The 17,298-nt window shown below is 43.5% G+C and overlaps 1 protein-coding gene across 2 annotated transcripts in view; it reads left to right on the forward strand.

Moving 5' to 3' along the window:
* The window catches only part of GLG1 (golgi glycoprotein 1), a 152,978-nt gene that overhangs the window by 126,168 nt on the left and 9,512 nt on the right, over positions 1-17,298 (forward strand). For both annotated transcript variants that reach the window (XM_027843222.1, XM_027843223.1), the window contains exons 10-19: positions 2,087-2,188; positions 3,929-4,082; positions 5,223-5,360; positions 8,051-8,137; positions 9,334-9,396; positions 10,329-10,442; positions 11,174-11,262; positions 12,273-12,390; positions 13,035-13,127; positions 13,601-13,738. In XM_027843222.1, the coding sequence (XP_027699023.1) occupies positions 2,087-2,188; positions 3,929-4,082; positions 5,223-5,360; positions 8,051-8,137; positions 9,334-9,396; positions 10,329-10,442; positions 11,174-11,262; positions 12,273-12,390; positions 13,035-13,127; positions 13,601-13,738 (1,096 nt within the window). The remainder of the gene's footprint in view (positions 1-2,086; positions 2,189-3,928; positions 4,083-5,222; positions 5,361-8,050; positions 8,138-9,333; positions 9,397-10,328; positions 10,443-11,173; positions 11,263-12,272; positions 12,391-13,034; positions 13,128-13,600; positions 13,739-17,298) is intronic.

Below are 17,298 nucleotides of genomic sequence, written 5' to 3' on the forward strand. Positions count from 1 at the left end.
AGAAGGCAGAACTCTTATCCATAAATAAAATTAAAAGCCCTTATAAGGATGGAAACAGCTTCAGTTTACTATAACTACTAAGTATTGGAGTTAATTGTACACCTGCTGGCATAATGAAAGGAGCTAGAGTAAAGAAAGGCAAAGGAATTCTTCTCTCAAATGTAAGTACTTGTCCTGGGAAAGTAGCCAAGTGGTTGTTTCCAAAGCTACAGGAAAGTCTGAGTAGTTCATGAATTCCCTCATTTTCCCTACTCTGCACCACAGAACCTTTCTACAACTTTTTTCATCTTTTCCTCTGATCCAGTCTCTGAAGCAAAGGGAGCCCTTTCCCTTCCCAAGATCAACTTTCCACTTCTGCTCTTGTTCTCATCCCCTCCTGCCTCCTTGACCCCTTCTAATCATTTTCTCTCATCTTCACTCTCTTTTTGCTGACTTCATTCTGCCATTCTACAAATAGGCCTGAGCTTTTCACATTCAAACCTTCATTTGACCCTGCTTTCAGCTTCCATTGTATAACTTTCTTCCCTTTCACAGTGAAAGTCATATATGGTTTATCTTTTTCTCATTATTGACTTATTCTCACTCTACCACTATGCCAAAAACTATTCTCTCCAAGCAACTTTATTACTATTAAATCCTTTGTTCTTTTCTCATTCCTTGATTCTTCTTCAATTTTTGCAGCCTTGACACTATTATCCATTTTTTTCTTCCTAGCTATTCTCTGTCTTTAATTTTTGTCATATTCTTCCTAAACTTCTCCTACCTGTCTTAATTGCTATTTTTCTTTGCTTTATCATTGTTCTCATTCCCTAATCATAGGTAGCCCCTCAGAACACTGTCTTGGGTCCCTTCCATACACTTCCTTGGTGTTGATATTTACTTTCATGAACTCAGTCATCTCTAAGCTATTAACTCTCAAGTCTGTCTATCCAGACTTTAATCTCTCTCCTTAACCCTCATTCTCTGTCTTCACCTAGATGTCCCATCACCAGTTTATGCTCAACACATCCAATAGGACCTCTTCTCCAAATTTCCCTATTTCTTTTGAGGGTATCACCAGCCTTCCGCTTCCCTAGTCACTCTTGATTCCTTTCCTCTTCATCACACCCTTTGTCCAGTCCATTGCCAAGTTTTGTCCATTCACCTCCATGCCACCTTTTCCCTCAAATAACCAACACTGTTTCGGGTTCTTGTCACCTTCTGCCCGAACTACTTACTGTATTAGCCTCTTAAATGGTCTCCCTACTTCCACTTTCCCATCTTTGATCCATTTTCCACATGGCTCTCAAAGTTATCTTCCTAAAACAAAGGTATGAGCACGTCACTTCCCTGATCAAAACCCTTCGCTGTTTCCCTGTTGTCTCAAGGATAGCTCATAAATTCTTTTGACTGGCATTTAAAGACCCACAGTCTGGCTTAGCCTACCTTTGCCATGGCTCTCCCCTTCACATGTTCTCTTTCCCAGAAGTCTCTCTTTGTGCTGCTCTGCCCCCACCCCTTCTTGCCTTCTCTGATTCCTTCAGTTGTTAGTCACATAGCAGTACAGTGGGAAGATTTGGAGTCAGAGGACTTCTGGATTCAAATCCCTCGTCTGTCATGTCTTACCTCGATGACCACAGATGAGTCACCAAATGCATGTTTCCTCATCTCTAAGATAAGGGAGTGCTGAATCTTTGATTTATATACATGTTATATCACCCAGTAAAATGTAAGATTTTCTTGCAGACGGGGAGTTTCTGCTTTTGGGCTCTGCCTCTCTGTTATGTATAAGAGACAGCATGTCATAGTCGGGAGAGAGCCCCACTTGGAGTAAGGAAGACTTGTATTGACCCATGATCAGACACATACTGGCCCACATGAGCCTCTCAGAAGGCTCCAGGTTGCAGAACCAGATGTGCATTGATAGGAGTTTCCTCATCCAAACTTCTCTGCCCTGGTGAAATCATAGGTCCAGTTTAAAAAAAAAATCCCCAGGACCTAGCATAGGGCCAGCACATAGTATGTGCTTTGAGGTGAGTTTGCATTGTAAAAGTGTTGTGAGTGTGTTCTGACTCTGCTGGTGCCCTTTCTCCCTCCCTGTGGGCAGGATCCTCTCTTGCCTGATGGAACATCTCTACACAGAGAAGATGGTCGAAGACTGTGAACACAGGCTGCTTGAGCTTCAGTATTTCATCTCCCGAGACTGGAAGTAAGTGTCTTACGCCTTAGCCCAAACTCTTGGCAAAGTCCGCTTCATCTTCTAATCTTAGAATTGTCAGTAGGACAGGGTTGGAGTTTCTTTTTCCTAGAATGGCTAGCATACTTGATCCTGAGAGGCCTGACCCTTACTGCTTTCAGTATAGCTTCTTGAAAGCAGAGTCCACTGCCATGCTGTCACCAGATAGCACTGATTTGTAAGTACAAGGTCAGAATCCTGGCATCACAGATGTCTGTCTATTAAAAAAACCCTGGAGCCTGTGAGGAAAACAAATAACATTTTTGAGTTATGAAAGCAAATTGCAGTGTTTTGCTTTTTTTGTTTTATTGATTATTACAATAGATGGGAATTTGTTTTTATTTCTTTATTCAAAGTAATTGAAACCTCCCTTTATTATGAATTTCTCACTGCCAAAAAGTAAGAACTTGGTTTTTAGTTGATTGCTGGGAGAGAGGTACCTGCGTTGAAGACTGTCTTAACAATTCAGTTTCACTCCTTACACCCAGACCAACAGATAAAGTTCTCCTTGTTCTCATGCTGTTGATCTTTCTGTTTAAACCAAACACTTTTGGGCTATTGCTAAAATTTCTTCTTGTGAGTCATAAGTTCATCATTTAGCCTGTCTCCAGCTTTCCCATTTCATTCCTGAACATTCATAAAAATCATGGTTTTCTGAAGCTACTTGGTAAATTTTTCTCTGGTCTCTTCTTGCTTTCAATCATCATTCCAAAAATGTTGACTATATAGTTAGGACGGAATTAAACTTCCTGTGATTTTTACAGATGTAAGACTTGAATAAGTGAACAATAAGCCCTCTTCCCAGTTTTTCCTTCATTCCCAAATTCAAAATGTAATGTAGGTATGTTTACTGGAACTGATATGTGTAATTGGTACCCTAAAAATAGAACTACTTTTTAACAATTAAGACATTACCTAGCATGGAGGGAAAGGAGAGAGATTTACAAAGAGGATGAGATGATAAGTAGGCCATGACTGGGTCAGACACTTGTTCCTTCCTTATGGGGTCTAGTATGTCAAAAGGTGTTGTGCGTAAAGACATATCTTTTTATTTAGTATATTATTTTTTCCTAATTACATGTAAAAATAATTCTTAGCATTTATTTTTAAAATTCTGAGTTCCAGATTCTCTCACTTCCTCCCTCCCCACCTCCTTCAGTAAGAAGGCAAGCAATTTGATATAGGTTATACACGTGTAGTCATGCAAAACATTTCCATATTAGTGATATTGTAAAAGAAAACATAGTTCAAGAAAAATGAAGAAAAAGTTCTTTTAAGTATGCTTCGATCTCTGTTCAGATACGATAAGTTCTTTCTCTGGGGCTGGATGGCATTTTTTCATCTAAGTCCGTCAGAGTTGTCAAAGACACATCTCGGCTGCTCAGTTGTGACCCTGAGGGATCAGTGTGGAGTCTGAGTTTGCTAGGGACTGTGTATTACCGTGGATGCTGTCTTGTAGGTGAGGTCCAAGTTTTCTTTGCTGTTATAGAGAGTTGATGCCCACCTACCCTGGTGTTCTCCTCCCAGGGCAAAATCAGGATTTGAAGTGGGTAACATCTTAAAAGTTACTAAGAATGGAGTATTTTTGTGCTTTCAGATATCTTCTTCCAGTGCCTGCCCCACAGGGCACAGGGCTTATCACTGAGTGAAGTAGCGCGTCAAATCCTGTAGACGGTGTTTAAAGTAGCTGTGTTTTTACTCTTTTCTTTATAGACTGGACCCTGTTCTTTACCGCAAGTGCCAAGGAGATGCCTCTCGTCTTTGTCATACCCACGGCTGGAATGAGACCAGTGAGCTCATGCCGCCCGGAGCTGTTTTCTCCTGTTTATATCGGCATGCTTACCGAACCGAGGAGCAAGGCAGGAGAGTATGCAGTCCGTGGTTTCTTTTTCTTCCCAGCTTTAGAAGTGGTTGGATCAGTTGACTCGATATTGTTGAGATTTTAGCCAGTACAACATTAGCGCTAGGAGAAAGTGCCAGTATATCTGGCCAAAAAAATTCCCTCCCTCTGACAAATGCTTTTATTCCGTGATTGGATCAGAATGAGAACTTGGCAGGTCCTGTTTTGGAGTGTGCAATGCCATCTCTAACAATAGTCCTCACACCTGTCTCTTCACTTGTTTGTTTGTTTGTTTAAAAGGGATATGAGGAGATCCTCAGAGTGAAGCAGAACACCAGTCCCAAAGCCATGTTTCAGTGCTGCTGCCTAACTGCATTGAGCTTGAGGGCTTCATCACAAGCTCTCAGTGAGGACTCAAAGATCCGTCAGGCTCTCTAGTCAATATGTTAGTGCTTTTCCTATGGTGGTTGTAACTTACTACGCCTCAAGATTCTTCTTCTGCCCTGATCACCATAGTTCTCTCTTGACTCCTACCTTTTTGGGGCAGAGTATTTGTATTTAGTTGTCTCTGAGGTGAAGCATACAGCCTTCTCATGCCTCACTGGTGCTTATTGTTGTTTGGTCATGTCCAACTCCTCGTGGTCCCGTTTGGGGCTTTACTGGCAAAGACACTGGAGTGGTTTGCCTTTTCCTGCTCCAGCTCATTTTACAGATGAGGAAACTGAAGCAAACAGGGTTCAGTGACTTGCCCAGGGTCACACAACTAGGATGTGTCTGAGGCTAGATTTGAACTCAGGAAGATGAGTCTACCTGACTCTATCCACTGTGCTACCTCACTGCTCCCTCACTTGTGCACTGCTGGGCTATGAAGGAAACCTTCCAGGATTTCAAGAATCCACTGCCTTACCTATGGTTGTTTCATTTCATTATTCAGTTTCAGGAAGCAGAGATTAAATTACATGACATCCTTGTTCACAAATATGCCCCTCTTGAGCTTGGAAGAAGGCGCCGGATACAGAATTGGGGTTGTGTGTCTTTCATTTCTGCAAATCAATCAAACCCCGGTAGTTTGGAGTTAGATAATGAAGCCACTTTTTCTATTTCTCTCATCCTGGACTTGTCCTGTGACCTTTTTAAAGTCTGTCTTATCACATCTTCCTTGTGTAGCTGTCTCGAGAGTGCCGAGCTGAAGTCCAGAGGATCCTGCACCAGCGAGCCATGGATGTGAAGCTGGACCCTGCTCTCCAGGACAAGTGCCTCATTGACCTGGGCAAGTGGTGCAGTGAAAAAACAGAGTTGGGCCAGGTAGGAAACTGATGCTGTCCTCTTCTAGTATCCATCAAGTGCCTTTCCTGGGCCTGGTGCTGGGAGTGCTAAGACATCCACTAAACAGTTCTTTCACCTCAGGGAACTTGTCAGAGACTGCAAAGGTTCCCCTAAATACCGAGCATTAATAATTGACAGAGTCAGGAAGGGCTTCTTTTTGGAAGTGGCTGTGGGACTGAGCCCCGAAGGGAGCCAGGAACTGCAAAAGAGAAGATAAGGAGGAAGATGGAACAGTTGGGCTAAATAGCATGTCGTGTACTAGGAATGGCAAGTGGGTCAGAGTGCCTGAGGAGGAAATAATGGGCATCAGTCTCAAAAAATGAGCTGGAGCCTTTAAGTGGTCTACAGAAGAGTCTGTATCTTATCCGAGAGGCAGTAGGGAGCCATGGGAGGTTTGGCGTGGGGAAGAGAAAGAGTCACAGAGCTCTGTTTTAGGATTGTCACTTGACAGTTGTTTGGAGGATGAATTAGAGACGGGACAAACAGGAGGCAAAGAGACTGTGTCTAACAGTCTAGATGAAGGTGAGAGGGCATGAAGGGCTGACTGTAGATGTGGGAGTGTGAGTGGAGAGGAGTGGACAGATAGGAGAGAGGGTGTAGCGACAGAATTGACAGGCTTAATGATTGATTGAGTATAGGACTGACAGAGACAGAAGAGCCAAGGATAACTCTAAGGTTGTGAACCGGGATGCCTGGAGGAGATGCGGTCATCTCCGTGAAAATAAGGAAGTGAGAAAGAGGAGGGGTTTAAAAGAGATAGAGGATGGGTTCTGTTTTGGATGTATTGAGTTGGAGATGGATGACGAGCTCAGGAGAAAGACTAAATAGGGTTGGAGATATAGATTTGTGAATCATATACATAGAGATGATAATTAAATTCGTGGGAACTGATGAAATCACTCAGTTAAGAGAATGTGGATAAAGAAAAGGCATGAGCCAAACATACAGCTTTGGGGTGCACCTATAGGTGGGGGTTGTGATAAGAATGATGAACCAGCAAAAGAGACTGAAAAGGACCAGTCAGGTAGGAGAAGCACCATAGGAGAGCTATGTCATGGAAACCCAGAAGAGGGCATATTCAGGATAACAAGGTGTCCCTGGGGTCAGGTGCTGCAGAAAAAGGTCAAGGAGGGTGAGGACTAAGAAAAGGACGTCAGATTTAACAATGGAGAGATCACTGGTGACTTTGGACAAAGTAACTTTAACTGGTGATAAGGTTGGAAACCAGTTTTCAGGAGATTCAGAAGAACGGGCAGGAAGTGGAAGCAGTGGAAGGAGACAGTTTTTTCTAGGCATTTGACTTTGAAAGGGAGTGGAAATGTCTCTCACTTGTCTTCAGTCTTTTCCTCTCTCCTGACTATTTCCCTGTTGCCTAGAAATATGCCTGGGTCTCCCTGACTCCCTCCATTAGGCCTGCCAGCTGGTGTCCCAGCCCTCTCCTCCCTCGTGTGGCTCAGCTCCTTGAGAAGGACATCCACAATAGTGGGTGCCTCCACTCCTTTCCTCTCCCTGTCTTCGTCGTTCCAGCATGATCATTCCACCAGAACTTCTCTCTCGCTGCCAAATGTGATGGCCCTTTCTCCGTCCTCTTTGTCCTTGACCTCTCTGCAGCCTCTGTCGCTGTAGATCACCGTCCTCCTGGAAACTCCTTCTCTTGGCTCTGCTCTCACTTCTCCGATGGCTCCCTCTCTGTCTCCTTGTGCCACTTCCTCTCCCCTCCTTCCACATACTCTTCAAACCAGTGACCCTGGCCTCTGGGCTCTTCCTTGAACGAGATACTTCTGTCTCCCGACTCCAGCCATTTTCATTGCCTGTCACTTAAGCCTGGAATCCTCTCCCTTCTCATCTTCACCTTAGCAAAAACCATTCGATACGAAAATAACAATTGCCGTGGCATAGTTTTAGGAAGTTGCTAATTATTTAATTCACCCGATGATCCGACTGAAGGAAAAAATAACATGCTTATATTCAAAGGTGGCCCAAATCAAGTTCACAGAGTGTCCCCAGAAAGATGGCATCTACACATGGAGATCCAGTTATCTCAGACAGTCCTTGTCCCCCACTGGCTGAATCTCTCATCACATACTTGCTTTATTTGCAGCGGTGAAATGGTTCTGTGTGGTGCTGAGACTTGCTTCCTTGCATCAGAGGATAGTCCTCCAGTTTCTAGCAGGAGACTAGTGTGGTTCTCAGACAGTGACCCTAGTACTGGTCGTTTTAAAATAAATTTGAAACAAACTTGAAAATCCTTGGCATCTCTAAGACTTTTCTTCTACTTATGTCTTTCCAAACTAGCTGTTTTAGTGACTGCCGTTCACAAGTATTTATCGGTATTCCAGTCCTGAGATCTTTACCGAACAGTTTTCACCTAGTTTGTATATATCCATGGAAAGCCAAAAATTACCACATGAATCTTACTAACCAGTATCTTTTCCTGCAGGACATCGTACTCAGTGAGACAGAATTGTGGACATGGAACTTGTGAGAGTTCCAAGAGAAAGCTCAGAGTAGGGTTGTAGACAGAGGGCTCCGGACTGAATTGTCCCCTGGAGAGTTTTGTGTGGACGTTGTGCCCCGGAGCTCTCTCAACGCTTGTGGCCGAGGCCCGTTGCTCTGGTCGTGGAAGCGACGGTGGCAGTGACCTGGGCTGTGTTTTGTTTTAACCGTAGGAGCTTGAGTGCCTCCAGGATCACCTCGATGACTTAGCTGTGGAGTGCAGAGACGTAGTGGGCAACCTTACGGAGTTAGAGTCCGAGGTAAGCCGCTCACAGCGCCTGACATGCATGTCCCTGGGAGGGCTTCGGCAGCCCTGGCCCAGCCCTTCTTACCTTTGTTCTTCGGAGTCTTCGCTTCTCCTGTGCCATCTGTACCTGCCGCCCCAACCTTCTGACCTCTTGAATGACTCTCCCCACATCAGACCTTTGACTCTTCACTCAGGAGAATCTACCAGTTTGCTTTCCTTACAGTGCAACCCAACCTTGTGTTTCTGGGGCAGCAGCTTATCTACCTACTTCTCAGCAATAGGTTTAAAAATCTATTTTAAATAGGGCCACAGCCACGTAGCCTCACTCTGCAAAGAATCAGCCCATTCTGTCGTTGGACCCTCAGATAATATTCGTGTAAAAAGCAACCTGGGGGGGAACCCTTGAAATGAGGTGCAGCCAGGTAGATTAGAATTCCTTCATTCAGCAGCTCTAGTTGCAGTCACTGACATATGAGAAGCATAAAATTCAGTGACATGTAGAATCACCCTCAGGTGTGGGACTATGTAAATGGCTGATCTATTTCTTTAGCTAGAGCAGAGCAGTGATTCATGTGATTAAGGCCATCAGTCGTAACTGTGCCTCTTCTCCAAAAACTCTGTCCTGTTATTTTATTTGTGGATGCAGGCATCTGAGTGACAGTCCTGTAGCCTAAGATTTGGATAGATGTCACTACTCTTAGTTATTATTCTTCAGTATATTTCTGAGCCACTTAAATTCTTAAAAACTTCCCCCAAAACTTTCCAGATGATATTAAAAGTTTCTCTCTTCCTCTTTCCCTTCTTTCCTTGCCTGTAGTTTTTTGTAGGCAGAGAAGTTAAGGTCCTGTAGAAAAATGTTTTGTCTCCAGGAACATGAATTTCACATTCTTCCCTCCCCAAACCTCTCTACAGTCTGCCTAGTCTTGTATTATCTTAAGTACATACACAGTCTACACTTGCATGTGTGGGGAGCTGCTAGGGTGCTCTTGACTTACAAGTTTTTCCCACATCCCTTTCGGTTTTGGATGGAGATGGAAAAAATCCTAACTGCTTGTGCCAGCAGGAGAAGTCATCCAGATTAATTTGCAAGCAGAGCTCAAAACTCAAATAGATAACATCTCCAACCAAAGCTACTAACCTTCAAAAATACTGCAAACCCCACCTTACTTAGCTGTTTCTAAGCTGAAACTGTAACCTTGTCTCCTACAGGACATTCAGATTGAAGCTTTGTTAATGAGAGCCTGTGAGCCTATCATTCAGAATTTCTGCCATGTAAGTGACGATTGAGCATCGAGGAGTTAAATTTGGCACCTTATATAATAGGCAGGACCCATTGCCCCTCCCCCAACCCATTACCCCCAGAAAGAAAAGGAGCTTTTCGTAACTCATGATTTTCAAACCAAATCACCAATAGCAAATTAGAAAAAAAGAATAAATCTTCAAAGAGGTAACAATGTCATGGGGAAAACTTAAGTGATTATGTCTTATAGGTGGCTGGAGGGGTGGCTAATGACTCTAACAAATGTGCTTTAGGCAAAGTAATCTAAGATCTGTGTTGGCATCAACAGCAGCTTCCTGTTCCGTCTACATTCCCTCTTGCTCTCTTTATGTGGAAATTCCACACTGAGTAAAAGTCCTTTACTTTATTATTGAGTGCCCTGATTGTGTGTGGATCATGACTGAAACATACCCATAGATAACATGGATTAGAAGGTGCGTTAAAATTAGCAGAGATGGGGCAGCTAGGTGGTGCAGTGGATAGAGCTCTGGCCCTGAAGTCAGGAGAACCTGAGTTCAAATCCGGCCTCAGACACATAACACTCACTAGCTGTGTGACTCTGGGCAAGTCACTTAACCCCAATTGCCTCAGCAAAAACAAAAACAAAAAAATTCTGAAGTCTGAGTGCAGATCGAAGAATACTCTTTGATCGCCTCAGCAAAAAGCCAAAAAAAAAAAAAAAAAATAGAAATATTTTAGACATCCCAAGCCAACTGCTGGCATCAGAGCAATAACACGCACATTTGTGATTTATAAGAAACATCTCATTATGTAAATTGCATTCTATTGACAACTTCTTTTCAACTGTTTTTAGACTGCTAGTACTTTGGTTTACAAATCCAGACTCTTATTCATCTTGTTTGGGTCTAGGTAGGGGCTTTTTTTTCCCCCAAGTAGAAGGTCAATGAGCTTTGTATTCCTTCAGGACGTGGCAGATAATCAGATTGACTCTGGAGATCTGATGGAGTGTCTGATCCAAAACAAACACCAGAAGGAGATGAATGAGAAGTGTGCGATCGGCGTCACCCACTTCCAACTGGTGAGTGTGTCTAACCTAGGGCTGCGGTGCAGCTATTCCAGTGGTTTGCTCATATGTAAAACCAGAGCACATCTGCAGGGGGAAGCTAATTTTTCCAGTCTTCAATCTATTTTAGTATCTGCATGTGTATTTCCTATCTTGTATTGAGGAAAAATAAACCTTGAAACTATTGATTTAAGGATTAAGATTTAATCAGAATGATTACTTTCCTGGTGTGGATGTTCAAATCTCTGTCAGAGAGAGAGAGAGAGAAAACCAGTGTACGTGTGTAAAAGGCCCCTCAGTTAATAAGCATTTATGAAAAGTGTTTGCTGTGTGCCAGAAGCCAGGACCCCAGAGACAAAAGTGGGGCAGCTTCTAGTCTGCGGGCTATCTCCACTGTTAGGAGGAGTGAGAGCCAGTCTTCGTGTCTTGGGGCTCTGCAGAGTCGTCCACATGAATCTTTCTTATACACCAACCTTCTTGCCTGAATCACTCCTTCTCTAATTCCTGCTGGGTTTTAGCGTTCTGCCCATAACTTGTGAGTGAGAAGTTGTTGATGGCTGCTGAATAGAATGTGGACATTCCCCTTAGCTCTGCAAGGGTTTTTTGCCCAGAAAATGACTGCCTAAACCTTAAAAGAACAAAACATTCTTGGTTTGTGTGAAATTATGTTGATTAAATGACAGTGCCCTCTGATGACTGAATCTTGCTGTATGACCTTCTTTATTTTCTGCCTCTTAACATTTCAGGTCCAGATGAAGGACTTTCGATTCTCCTATAAATTTAAAATGGCCTGCAAGGAAGATGTCTTAAAACTTTGCCCCAACATCAAAAAAAAGTATGTAGTTTCTAAGTGCCTCACCTTGCTCTGTTTCTGTAGAAAGTGTAAGCCTTGTTGAGCCACTGGATACTAGAGAAGGAGCATTTAATTCCTTTCCTTCCCAGACCTCTTCAGGAGCAGGACGTGAGAGGAATCCATTTGGGCTGTCCTGGATGCTGAACCTTTTGGCTTTCAGCTGTCTCCAGCTCCTTAACTTTTGTAATACAGCTGTGGCTGTCCTTCTGCAGCATTGCCACAGGCAGCGAGCAGGTGCAGTCTCTAGGTAGATAAGAGTGGGGAGCTGATGCCCTTGCTTTGTACCTTTTGTAAGACAGGATGTGTGGTGCGTAGCAAAGGCAAGCTTGTTAGTTGGAGTGCTGACAAGCTGGGCATCAGGATTAACTGGATCCCTCCCAATACTCTTGCGTTATGTCATTACTTGAAGAAAACAGAAGAGTTCTTTAATGAGCTATCTAGGGTAGAAACAAACACTGTATTGATTTAAGGATTAGGACTCAATGAAGGCAGTGATCACCTTTCCTGGTGTGGAACCCCACGTTCTTGGGCTGCTGCTGCTGCTGATGCCCCATTCTTGTGGAAATGCTTCCTCACGTAGAAGCCGAGCCCTTTCTTTGCTTTCATGTTAGAAAACTGCTCCAGGGTATCAGGTTTCCCTGTCTTCCAGAAATTAATTCACAATAACCCAAAGACAGGAAACAGATTTAAGTGCTATGTCATCCCAAAGATGTCTGTTTTTAACAAAATAAACGTTTGGATGTTGGGCTTTTTGCTGTATTGGGCCTACCACATAGGTTGCTGAAAAGCTGCCACCCGGTTTGATGAAACTGGAACCAAATGTTTGCTGCTCAGAGAAGCCTGAACATCTATGAAGGTTGTCAGTGGGGTGAAGTCAGAAAACTTGAGGCTGAGATAAGCGGGGCACTGGCTTCTCTGGAGGCACAGCCATAGGCATGAGCTGCTCTGTTTGACAGACTGGTCAGGTTCACGAGCTCTCCTTTGGTTGGCAGAGTGGACGTGGTGATCTGCCTGAGTACCACTGTGCGCAATGACACGCTGCAGGATGCCAAGGAGCAGAGGGTGTCCCTGAAATGCCGCAGACAGCTACGCGTTGAGGAGCTAGAAATGGTAATGCCTGAGGTGGCCTCAGATGGCCTTGTTCTGCATTTCTCAGGTTCCCTTTCACTGCGATCCATAGTCGCCCTTTTTTAAAGCTTGTCAGAATATTGGAGCCAGTGTCAGGATGCTCAGGGTATGTAGCTATGTGTTGGAACTCCGTGTAGCAACAGATACACCTTACGCCAGTTGCTAATCTAACTCTGAAAGTTAAGAAAATGCAAAGCTTCACATCATCCAATTTTGCTGTCCTTCAGTTTTATCAAGGACAAAATCATGTAAATCACACAACATTTATCCCAGAAAAGCATCCCCTGACGTTTAGTCAGAACGCATCCCAACCCTGCAAGGCGAGGCCCTCACACCCACTATTCTCGAGCAGTGGAGCACATGGCAGTGTCCCCATTTCACAATCGAGGACCCTGAGATGTGACTTCCCTAAAACCGCACAGCTTGTGTGTGGTGGCCAAGTGAGCTGTTCACTCACTTCTTAGCTCGGTGCTCTTCTCTCCTGACTCACCCACCTTTGGCTCTTGTGGGTAGAAATTATGGGTCCTAGGTACGATCCTGGCACAGATAAGTCTAGGACGTTTCTGATTTCTCAGCTCTAAGCTCATCCTCCTGGCTTCTCTTTCTTGGTTCCCTTTTCGGTGCAGACAGAGGATATCCGCTTGGAGCCAGAGTTACATGAGGCCTGCAAAAGTGACATCAAGAACTACTGTCAGACTGTGCCCTTTGGCAACGCCCAGGTAAATCATCCTTGGGGAGCCCCTGCAGCCAAACCCAGAAAGGACTCTGTACTTGTTCCCTGAGGAATGCTTCCTTATTGGGACACTTCTGGAGAACGGGGAGAAAAGCCAAGAAATTCTCTAGGGAGCCTGAGTTGATGCTCTCTCCTTCTTCCTTTCCTCTGTGGTCCTTCTCACCATGATGTGGTCAGTTTGCAAGGCAAATGCCAAATTTAAGCTAGACTAAGTTTGTTTTAGGTGTGTAAATAATCAGATCGTTCCGTAGTGCATCTCTTGTCCTGGGCTTGTCCTTGTCCTTGTGGCTTCCTTTTACTAACACCAGCGCCTGTGATTGAGTTAAGTTCCAGTAGAGTTCACTTTCTGTCAGATATGGATTCTGCCTTCTGCCATATCAGACCTAGCCTAGAAACAGGCGTGCAGAGGGGCACTTCCCAGCCGCCGTCTTCAGACCGGCTTTGTCTCTCTTCTCCTAGATCATCGAATGCCTTAAGGAGAACAAGAAGCAGCTCAGTCCTCGGTGCCACCAGAAGGTCTTCAAGCTGCAAGAGACAGAGATGATGGACCCAGAGCTGGACTACACACTCATGAGAGTTTGTAAACAGATGATCAAGGTAAGACCGCCTCTTCCAGCAGCCAGAGCGGGAGCTTCCCTGCAGGTTCAGCCCCTCTTCATCCCCTCCCGTGCTCTTCTTGATTCAGGAGCTCCCTCTGATGGTGCAAACTGCAGCCCATCGCTCCACCCCTCCACCGGGAGCCTCTTGTCTGTGGGGCCAGCCAACGTCCTGGGGGCCTTTCTGAATTTTTCCTGACATTCCAAGGGTAGCAGTGAAATGTTCTGGCTGCCCGCCGTCACCCCTGGTTTTTGCCATGTGCCCCAGCCATCTTCTCATTCTGTTCTACAATTCCTCTGTGCCATCTTTCAGTCCTGCGCTTTCTTGGCGTTCCTCATTGGCTGTGTTGCAGCATGCTGCCGCATCTGTTTGGTGCTCACTCTCATCTCTGTGGTACGGTGTGCTCTTTGTCTTGCTGCCGTACACCCTGCAGAAGCCGGGTACTGCAAAGTTGGGTCTGTGCTTCCCTTGGAAGCTAGCCCACACTCTTCCTCCCAGTCAGCTCTGGGCCTTTCCCGGTCTGTTAGCTGTCTCAGGTATACACACTGATGGGCAGTCTTCAGGGGGTGTCTGTTCAGATGCACGTTGAAATCTGGCTAGTAGACTTTCCTTGTCTGCTTGGTCCTGCCTCTGTGGATGTTCGAGCCAAACGCCTTTGAACAATTACAGACCCCTGTGCAGAGTTCTGGATCTTGATGGAGTTGGGCCAATGGCATCTGCAAACAGTAGCTTCCACAGGGAAGCCCCAGACTTAGCAACAGATCTCCTTTTTTCAGTAACAAATGCTTTTGACAAGCTGTCGTCTTCCTGTGTTAGACCTCAACTGATTTTTATCAGAGGGTCACTGAGCAGGGTTATTTCTGTTGTTAAAACTTCCAAAGATTCCCTTTTTTTTTTTGCAATTGGGGTTGAGTGACTTGCCCAGGGTCACACAGCTAGTAAGTGTCATGTGTTTGGTCTGAGACCGGATTTGAACTCAGGTCCTCCTGACTTCAGGGCCAGTGCTCTATCCACTGCACTATATATATAGCTGCCCCACGGAAGAGCCTTTTAAGCATCATTTTGTTCTAATGAATTTTCATAATCAACATACAATAAGCACAGTGGGGTATTATATCCTCTACATCTTTCATTTAAGTATAAGAGATTTGGTCCATTGTTAACTATCACTAATGAAATCATGCTTGTTTACTACTAATATCCTCATCAAGGATGCCCTTGATAATCTATGGATGGCTCTCAAAGATTCCATGTTATATGTAGTAGAGTCAGCATGTAGATTGACAATTTTTACACTTTCCTCTCTTCCCTATCTCAGCCTCTTGGTGAACCAACTCAGCTCTACTCTGTCTTATACCCTTGATTATAATCAATATAATTATCAGCACACGGTGGATTAATACCTCTTATCTTAACAGCATTAACATAATTAACCTCACACTCAGTTCTGTTTTGCTTAATTCACTAGTACAGTCACTGATACCTATCCCATCACAATGAGTAGAATAAATGCTGATTAATTTGAGTGGGATATTAAAATTACTGGCCTACCTACAAACATGCCCGTGTCTCTTCCATCTTTAAAAAAGCTTCTCCTTGAGTCAGCCATTCTTCCTTAGCTCTCATCCTTTATTTCTCCTCCCTTTTGTGGCTGAACTCCTTGAGAAAGCCATCTATAATTGTGCTTCAACTTCTTCGCCTTCACTTACTTCTGAACCCTCCTCTGTAAGTATATCTGTCATCTTAAGGTCCATCTGTGGTGGTTCTATGTTCTTTTTTATAATTATTTTTATTATCATTAATTTATTTTGATTTGTCAGCAATCACTTCCATAAGTTTTTGAGTTTTAAATTTTTCTCCCCGTCCCTTCCCAAGACGGTGCGCAGTCTGATATAGGCTATACGTATATATTCCTATTAAACATATTTTCACATTAGTGAAGTTGTAAGGAAGAATTAGAACCAATAGGAGGAACCACCAGAAGGAGGAAACAAAACAAAACAGAAGGAAAAAAAATAGCAAATAGTATGCTTCTATCTGCATTCAAACTCCATAGTTCTTTCTTTGGATATGGATAGTATTTTCCATCATGAGACCTTGCATTGCTGAGAAGGGCTAAGACTATCAACGTTAGTCATCGCACAGCGTGGCTGTTACTGTGTACAATGTTCTCCTGGTTCTGCTCACTTCACTCAGCATCAAACCATACAAGTCTTTCCAGCTTTTTCTGAAGTCTGCTTGCTCATCATCATTTCTTATAGCACAATAATATTCCATCACATTGATATACCACAACTTGCTCAGCCATTCCTCAATTGATGGGCATCCTCTCAATTTCCAATTCTTTGCCACCACAGAAAGAACTGCTATGAATATTTTCGTACGTGTGGGTCCTTTTCCCATTTGTATGATCTCTTTGGGATGCAGCCCTAGAAGTGTTGTTGCTGGGTCATGGGATAGTTCCAAATTGCTCTCCAAAAGGGTTGGATCACTTCACAACTCTACCGACAATGCATTAGTGTTCCAGTTTTCTCATATCTACCCAGCATTTATCATTGTCCTGTTTTGTCATGTTAGCCAATCTGTTAGGTGTGATGCGGTACCTCACAGTTGTTTGGATTTGCATTTCTCTATCAAAGTGATTTAGAGCATTTTTTCATATAGCTGTAGATGGTTTTAATTTCTTCACTTGAAAACTGCTTACTTATATCCTTTGACCATTTATCAATTGAGGAATGACTTGTATTCTTATAAATTTGACTTAATTCTCTATGTATTTTAGAAATGAGGTTCCACTGTTCTTGATGGAGAAAACAGCTGGTTAAAATAACTTTCAGATATTTTCCATATTTGTAGCCTTGTTTCCATTTTCATCTTTGAATGCCCGTAGGATAACTTAAGAGGCTCTCTGGGCTTTTTGTTCTCCTTGTAGCAATTAATTTATTTGTTAAATTTCTGGATGAAATTATTAGAGTCGGTGTCAATGCCATTTTTCTGATCCATTTTTTTATTTTCCGTTATTTCTTTAAATAATTCAAGATTATGTTCAGGTGTACATTATATCATTTTCTCATTTTTGTTCTTGTTTTCCTTCTCTCCCTCCCTCCCTTGACTTTTTTTCAAACTAATTCTCATCTTTTTTGGCAAGGTAATTGGGTGAAGTGACTTGCCCAGGGTCACACAACTGGTAAGTGTCAAGTGTCTGAGGCCAAATTTGAACTCATCTTTCTGAATCTAGGGCCGGTGCTCTATGCATTGTGCCATCTAGCTGCCCCAAACTAATTCTAATCTTAATAGTGATGAGTCAGTGATCTGACTGTACAGTCAGCTGACTCAGATAACTCCCACATCAGTAGCAAGTCTTCCTGTCTGGTCAAATATAATCTGTTTATTTCTTTATGGTATAATTTGGTGCTCACCATATCTATCACCTATCAGGTTTTTTTCCCCCAAAAAAGCCTTCATGATGTGGAGGCCTGAGGCTTCTTTATGAGCCATGTTTTCTCACATATTTCTCCCCATCTTCACTTTTCCCTACTCATGCATTTAAGTTTCTAAAC

Source organism: Vombatus ursinus, unplaced genomic scaffold (genome assembly GCF_900497805.2).
Source record: "Vombatus ursinus unplaced genomic scaffold, bare-nosed wombat genome assembly UNPS02014900.1, whole genome shotgun sequence".
NCBI classification, from domain to species: Eukaryota; Metazoa; Chordata; class Mammalia; order Diprotodontia; family Vombatidae; genus Vombatus; species Vombatus ursinus.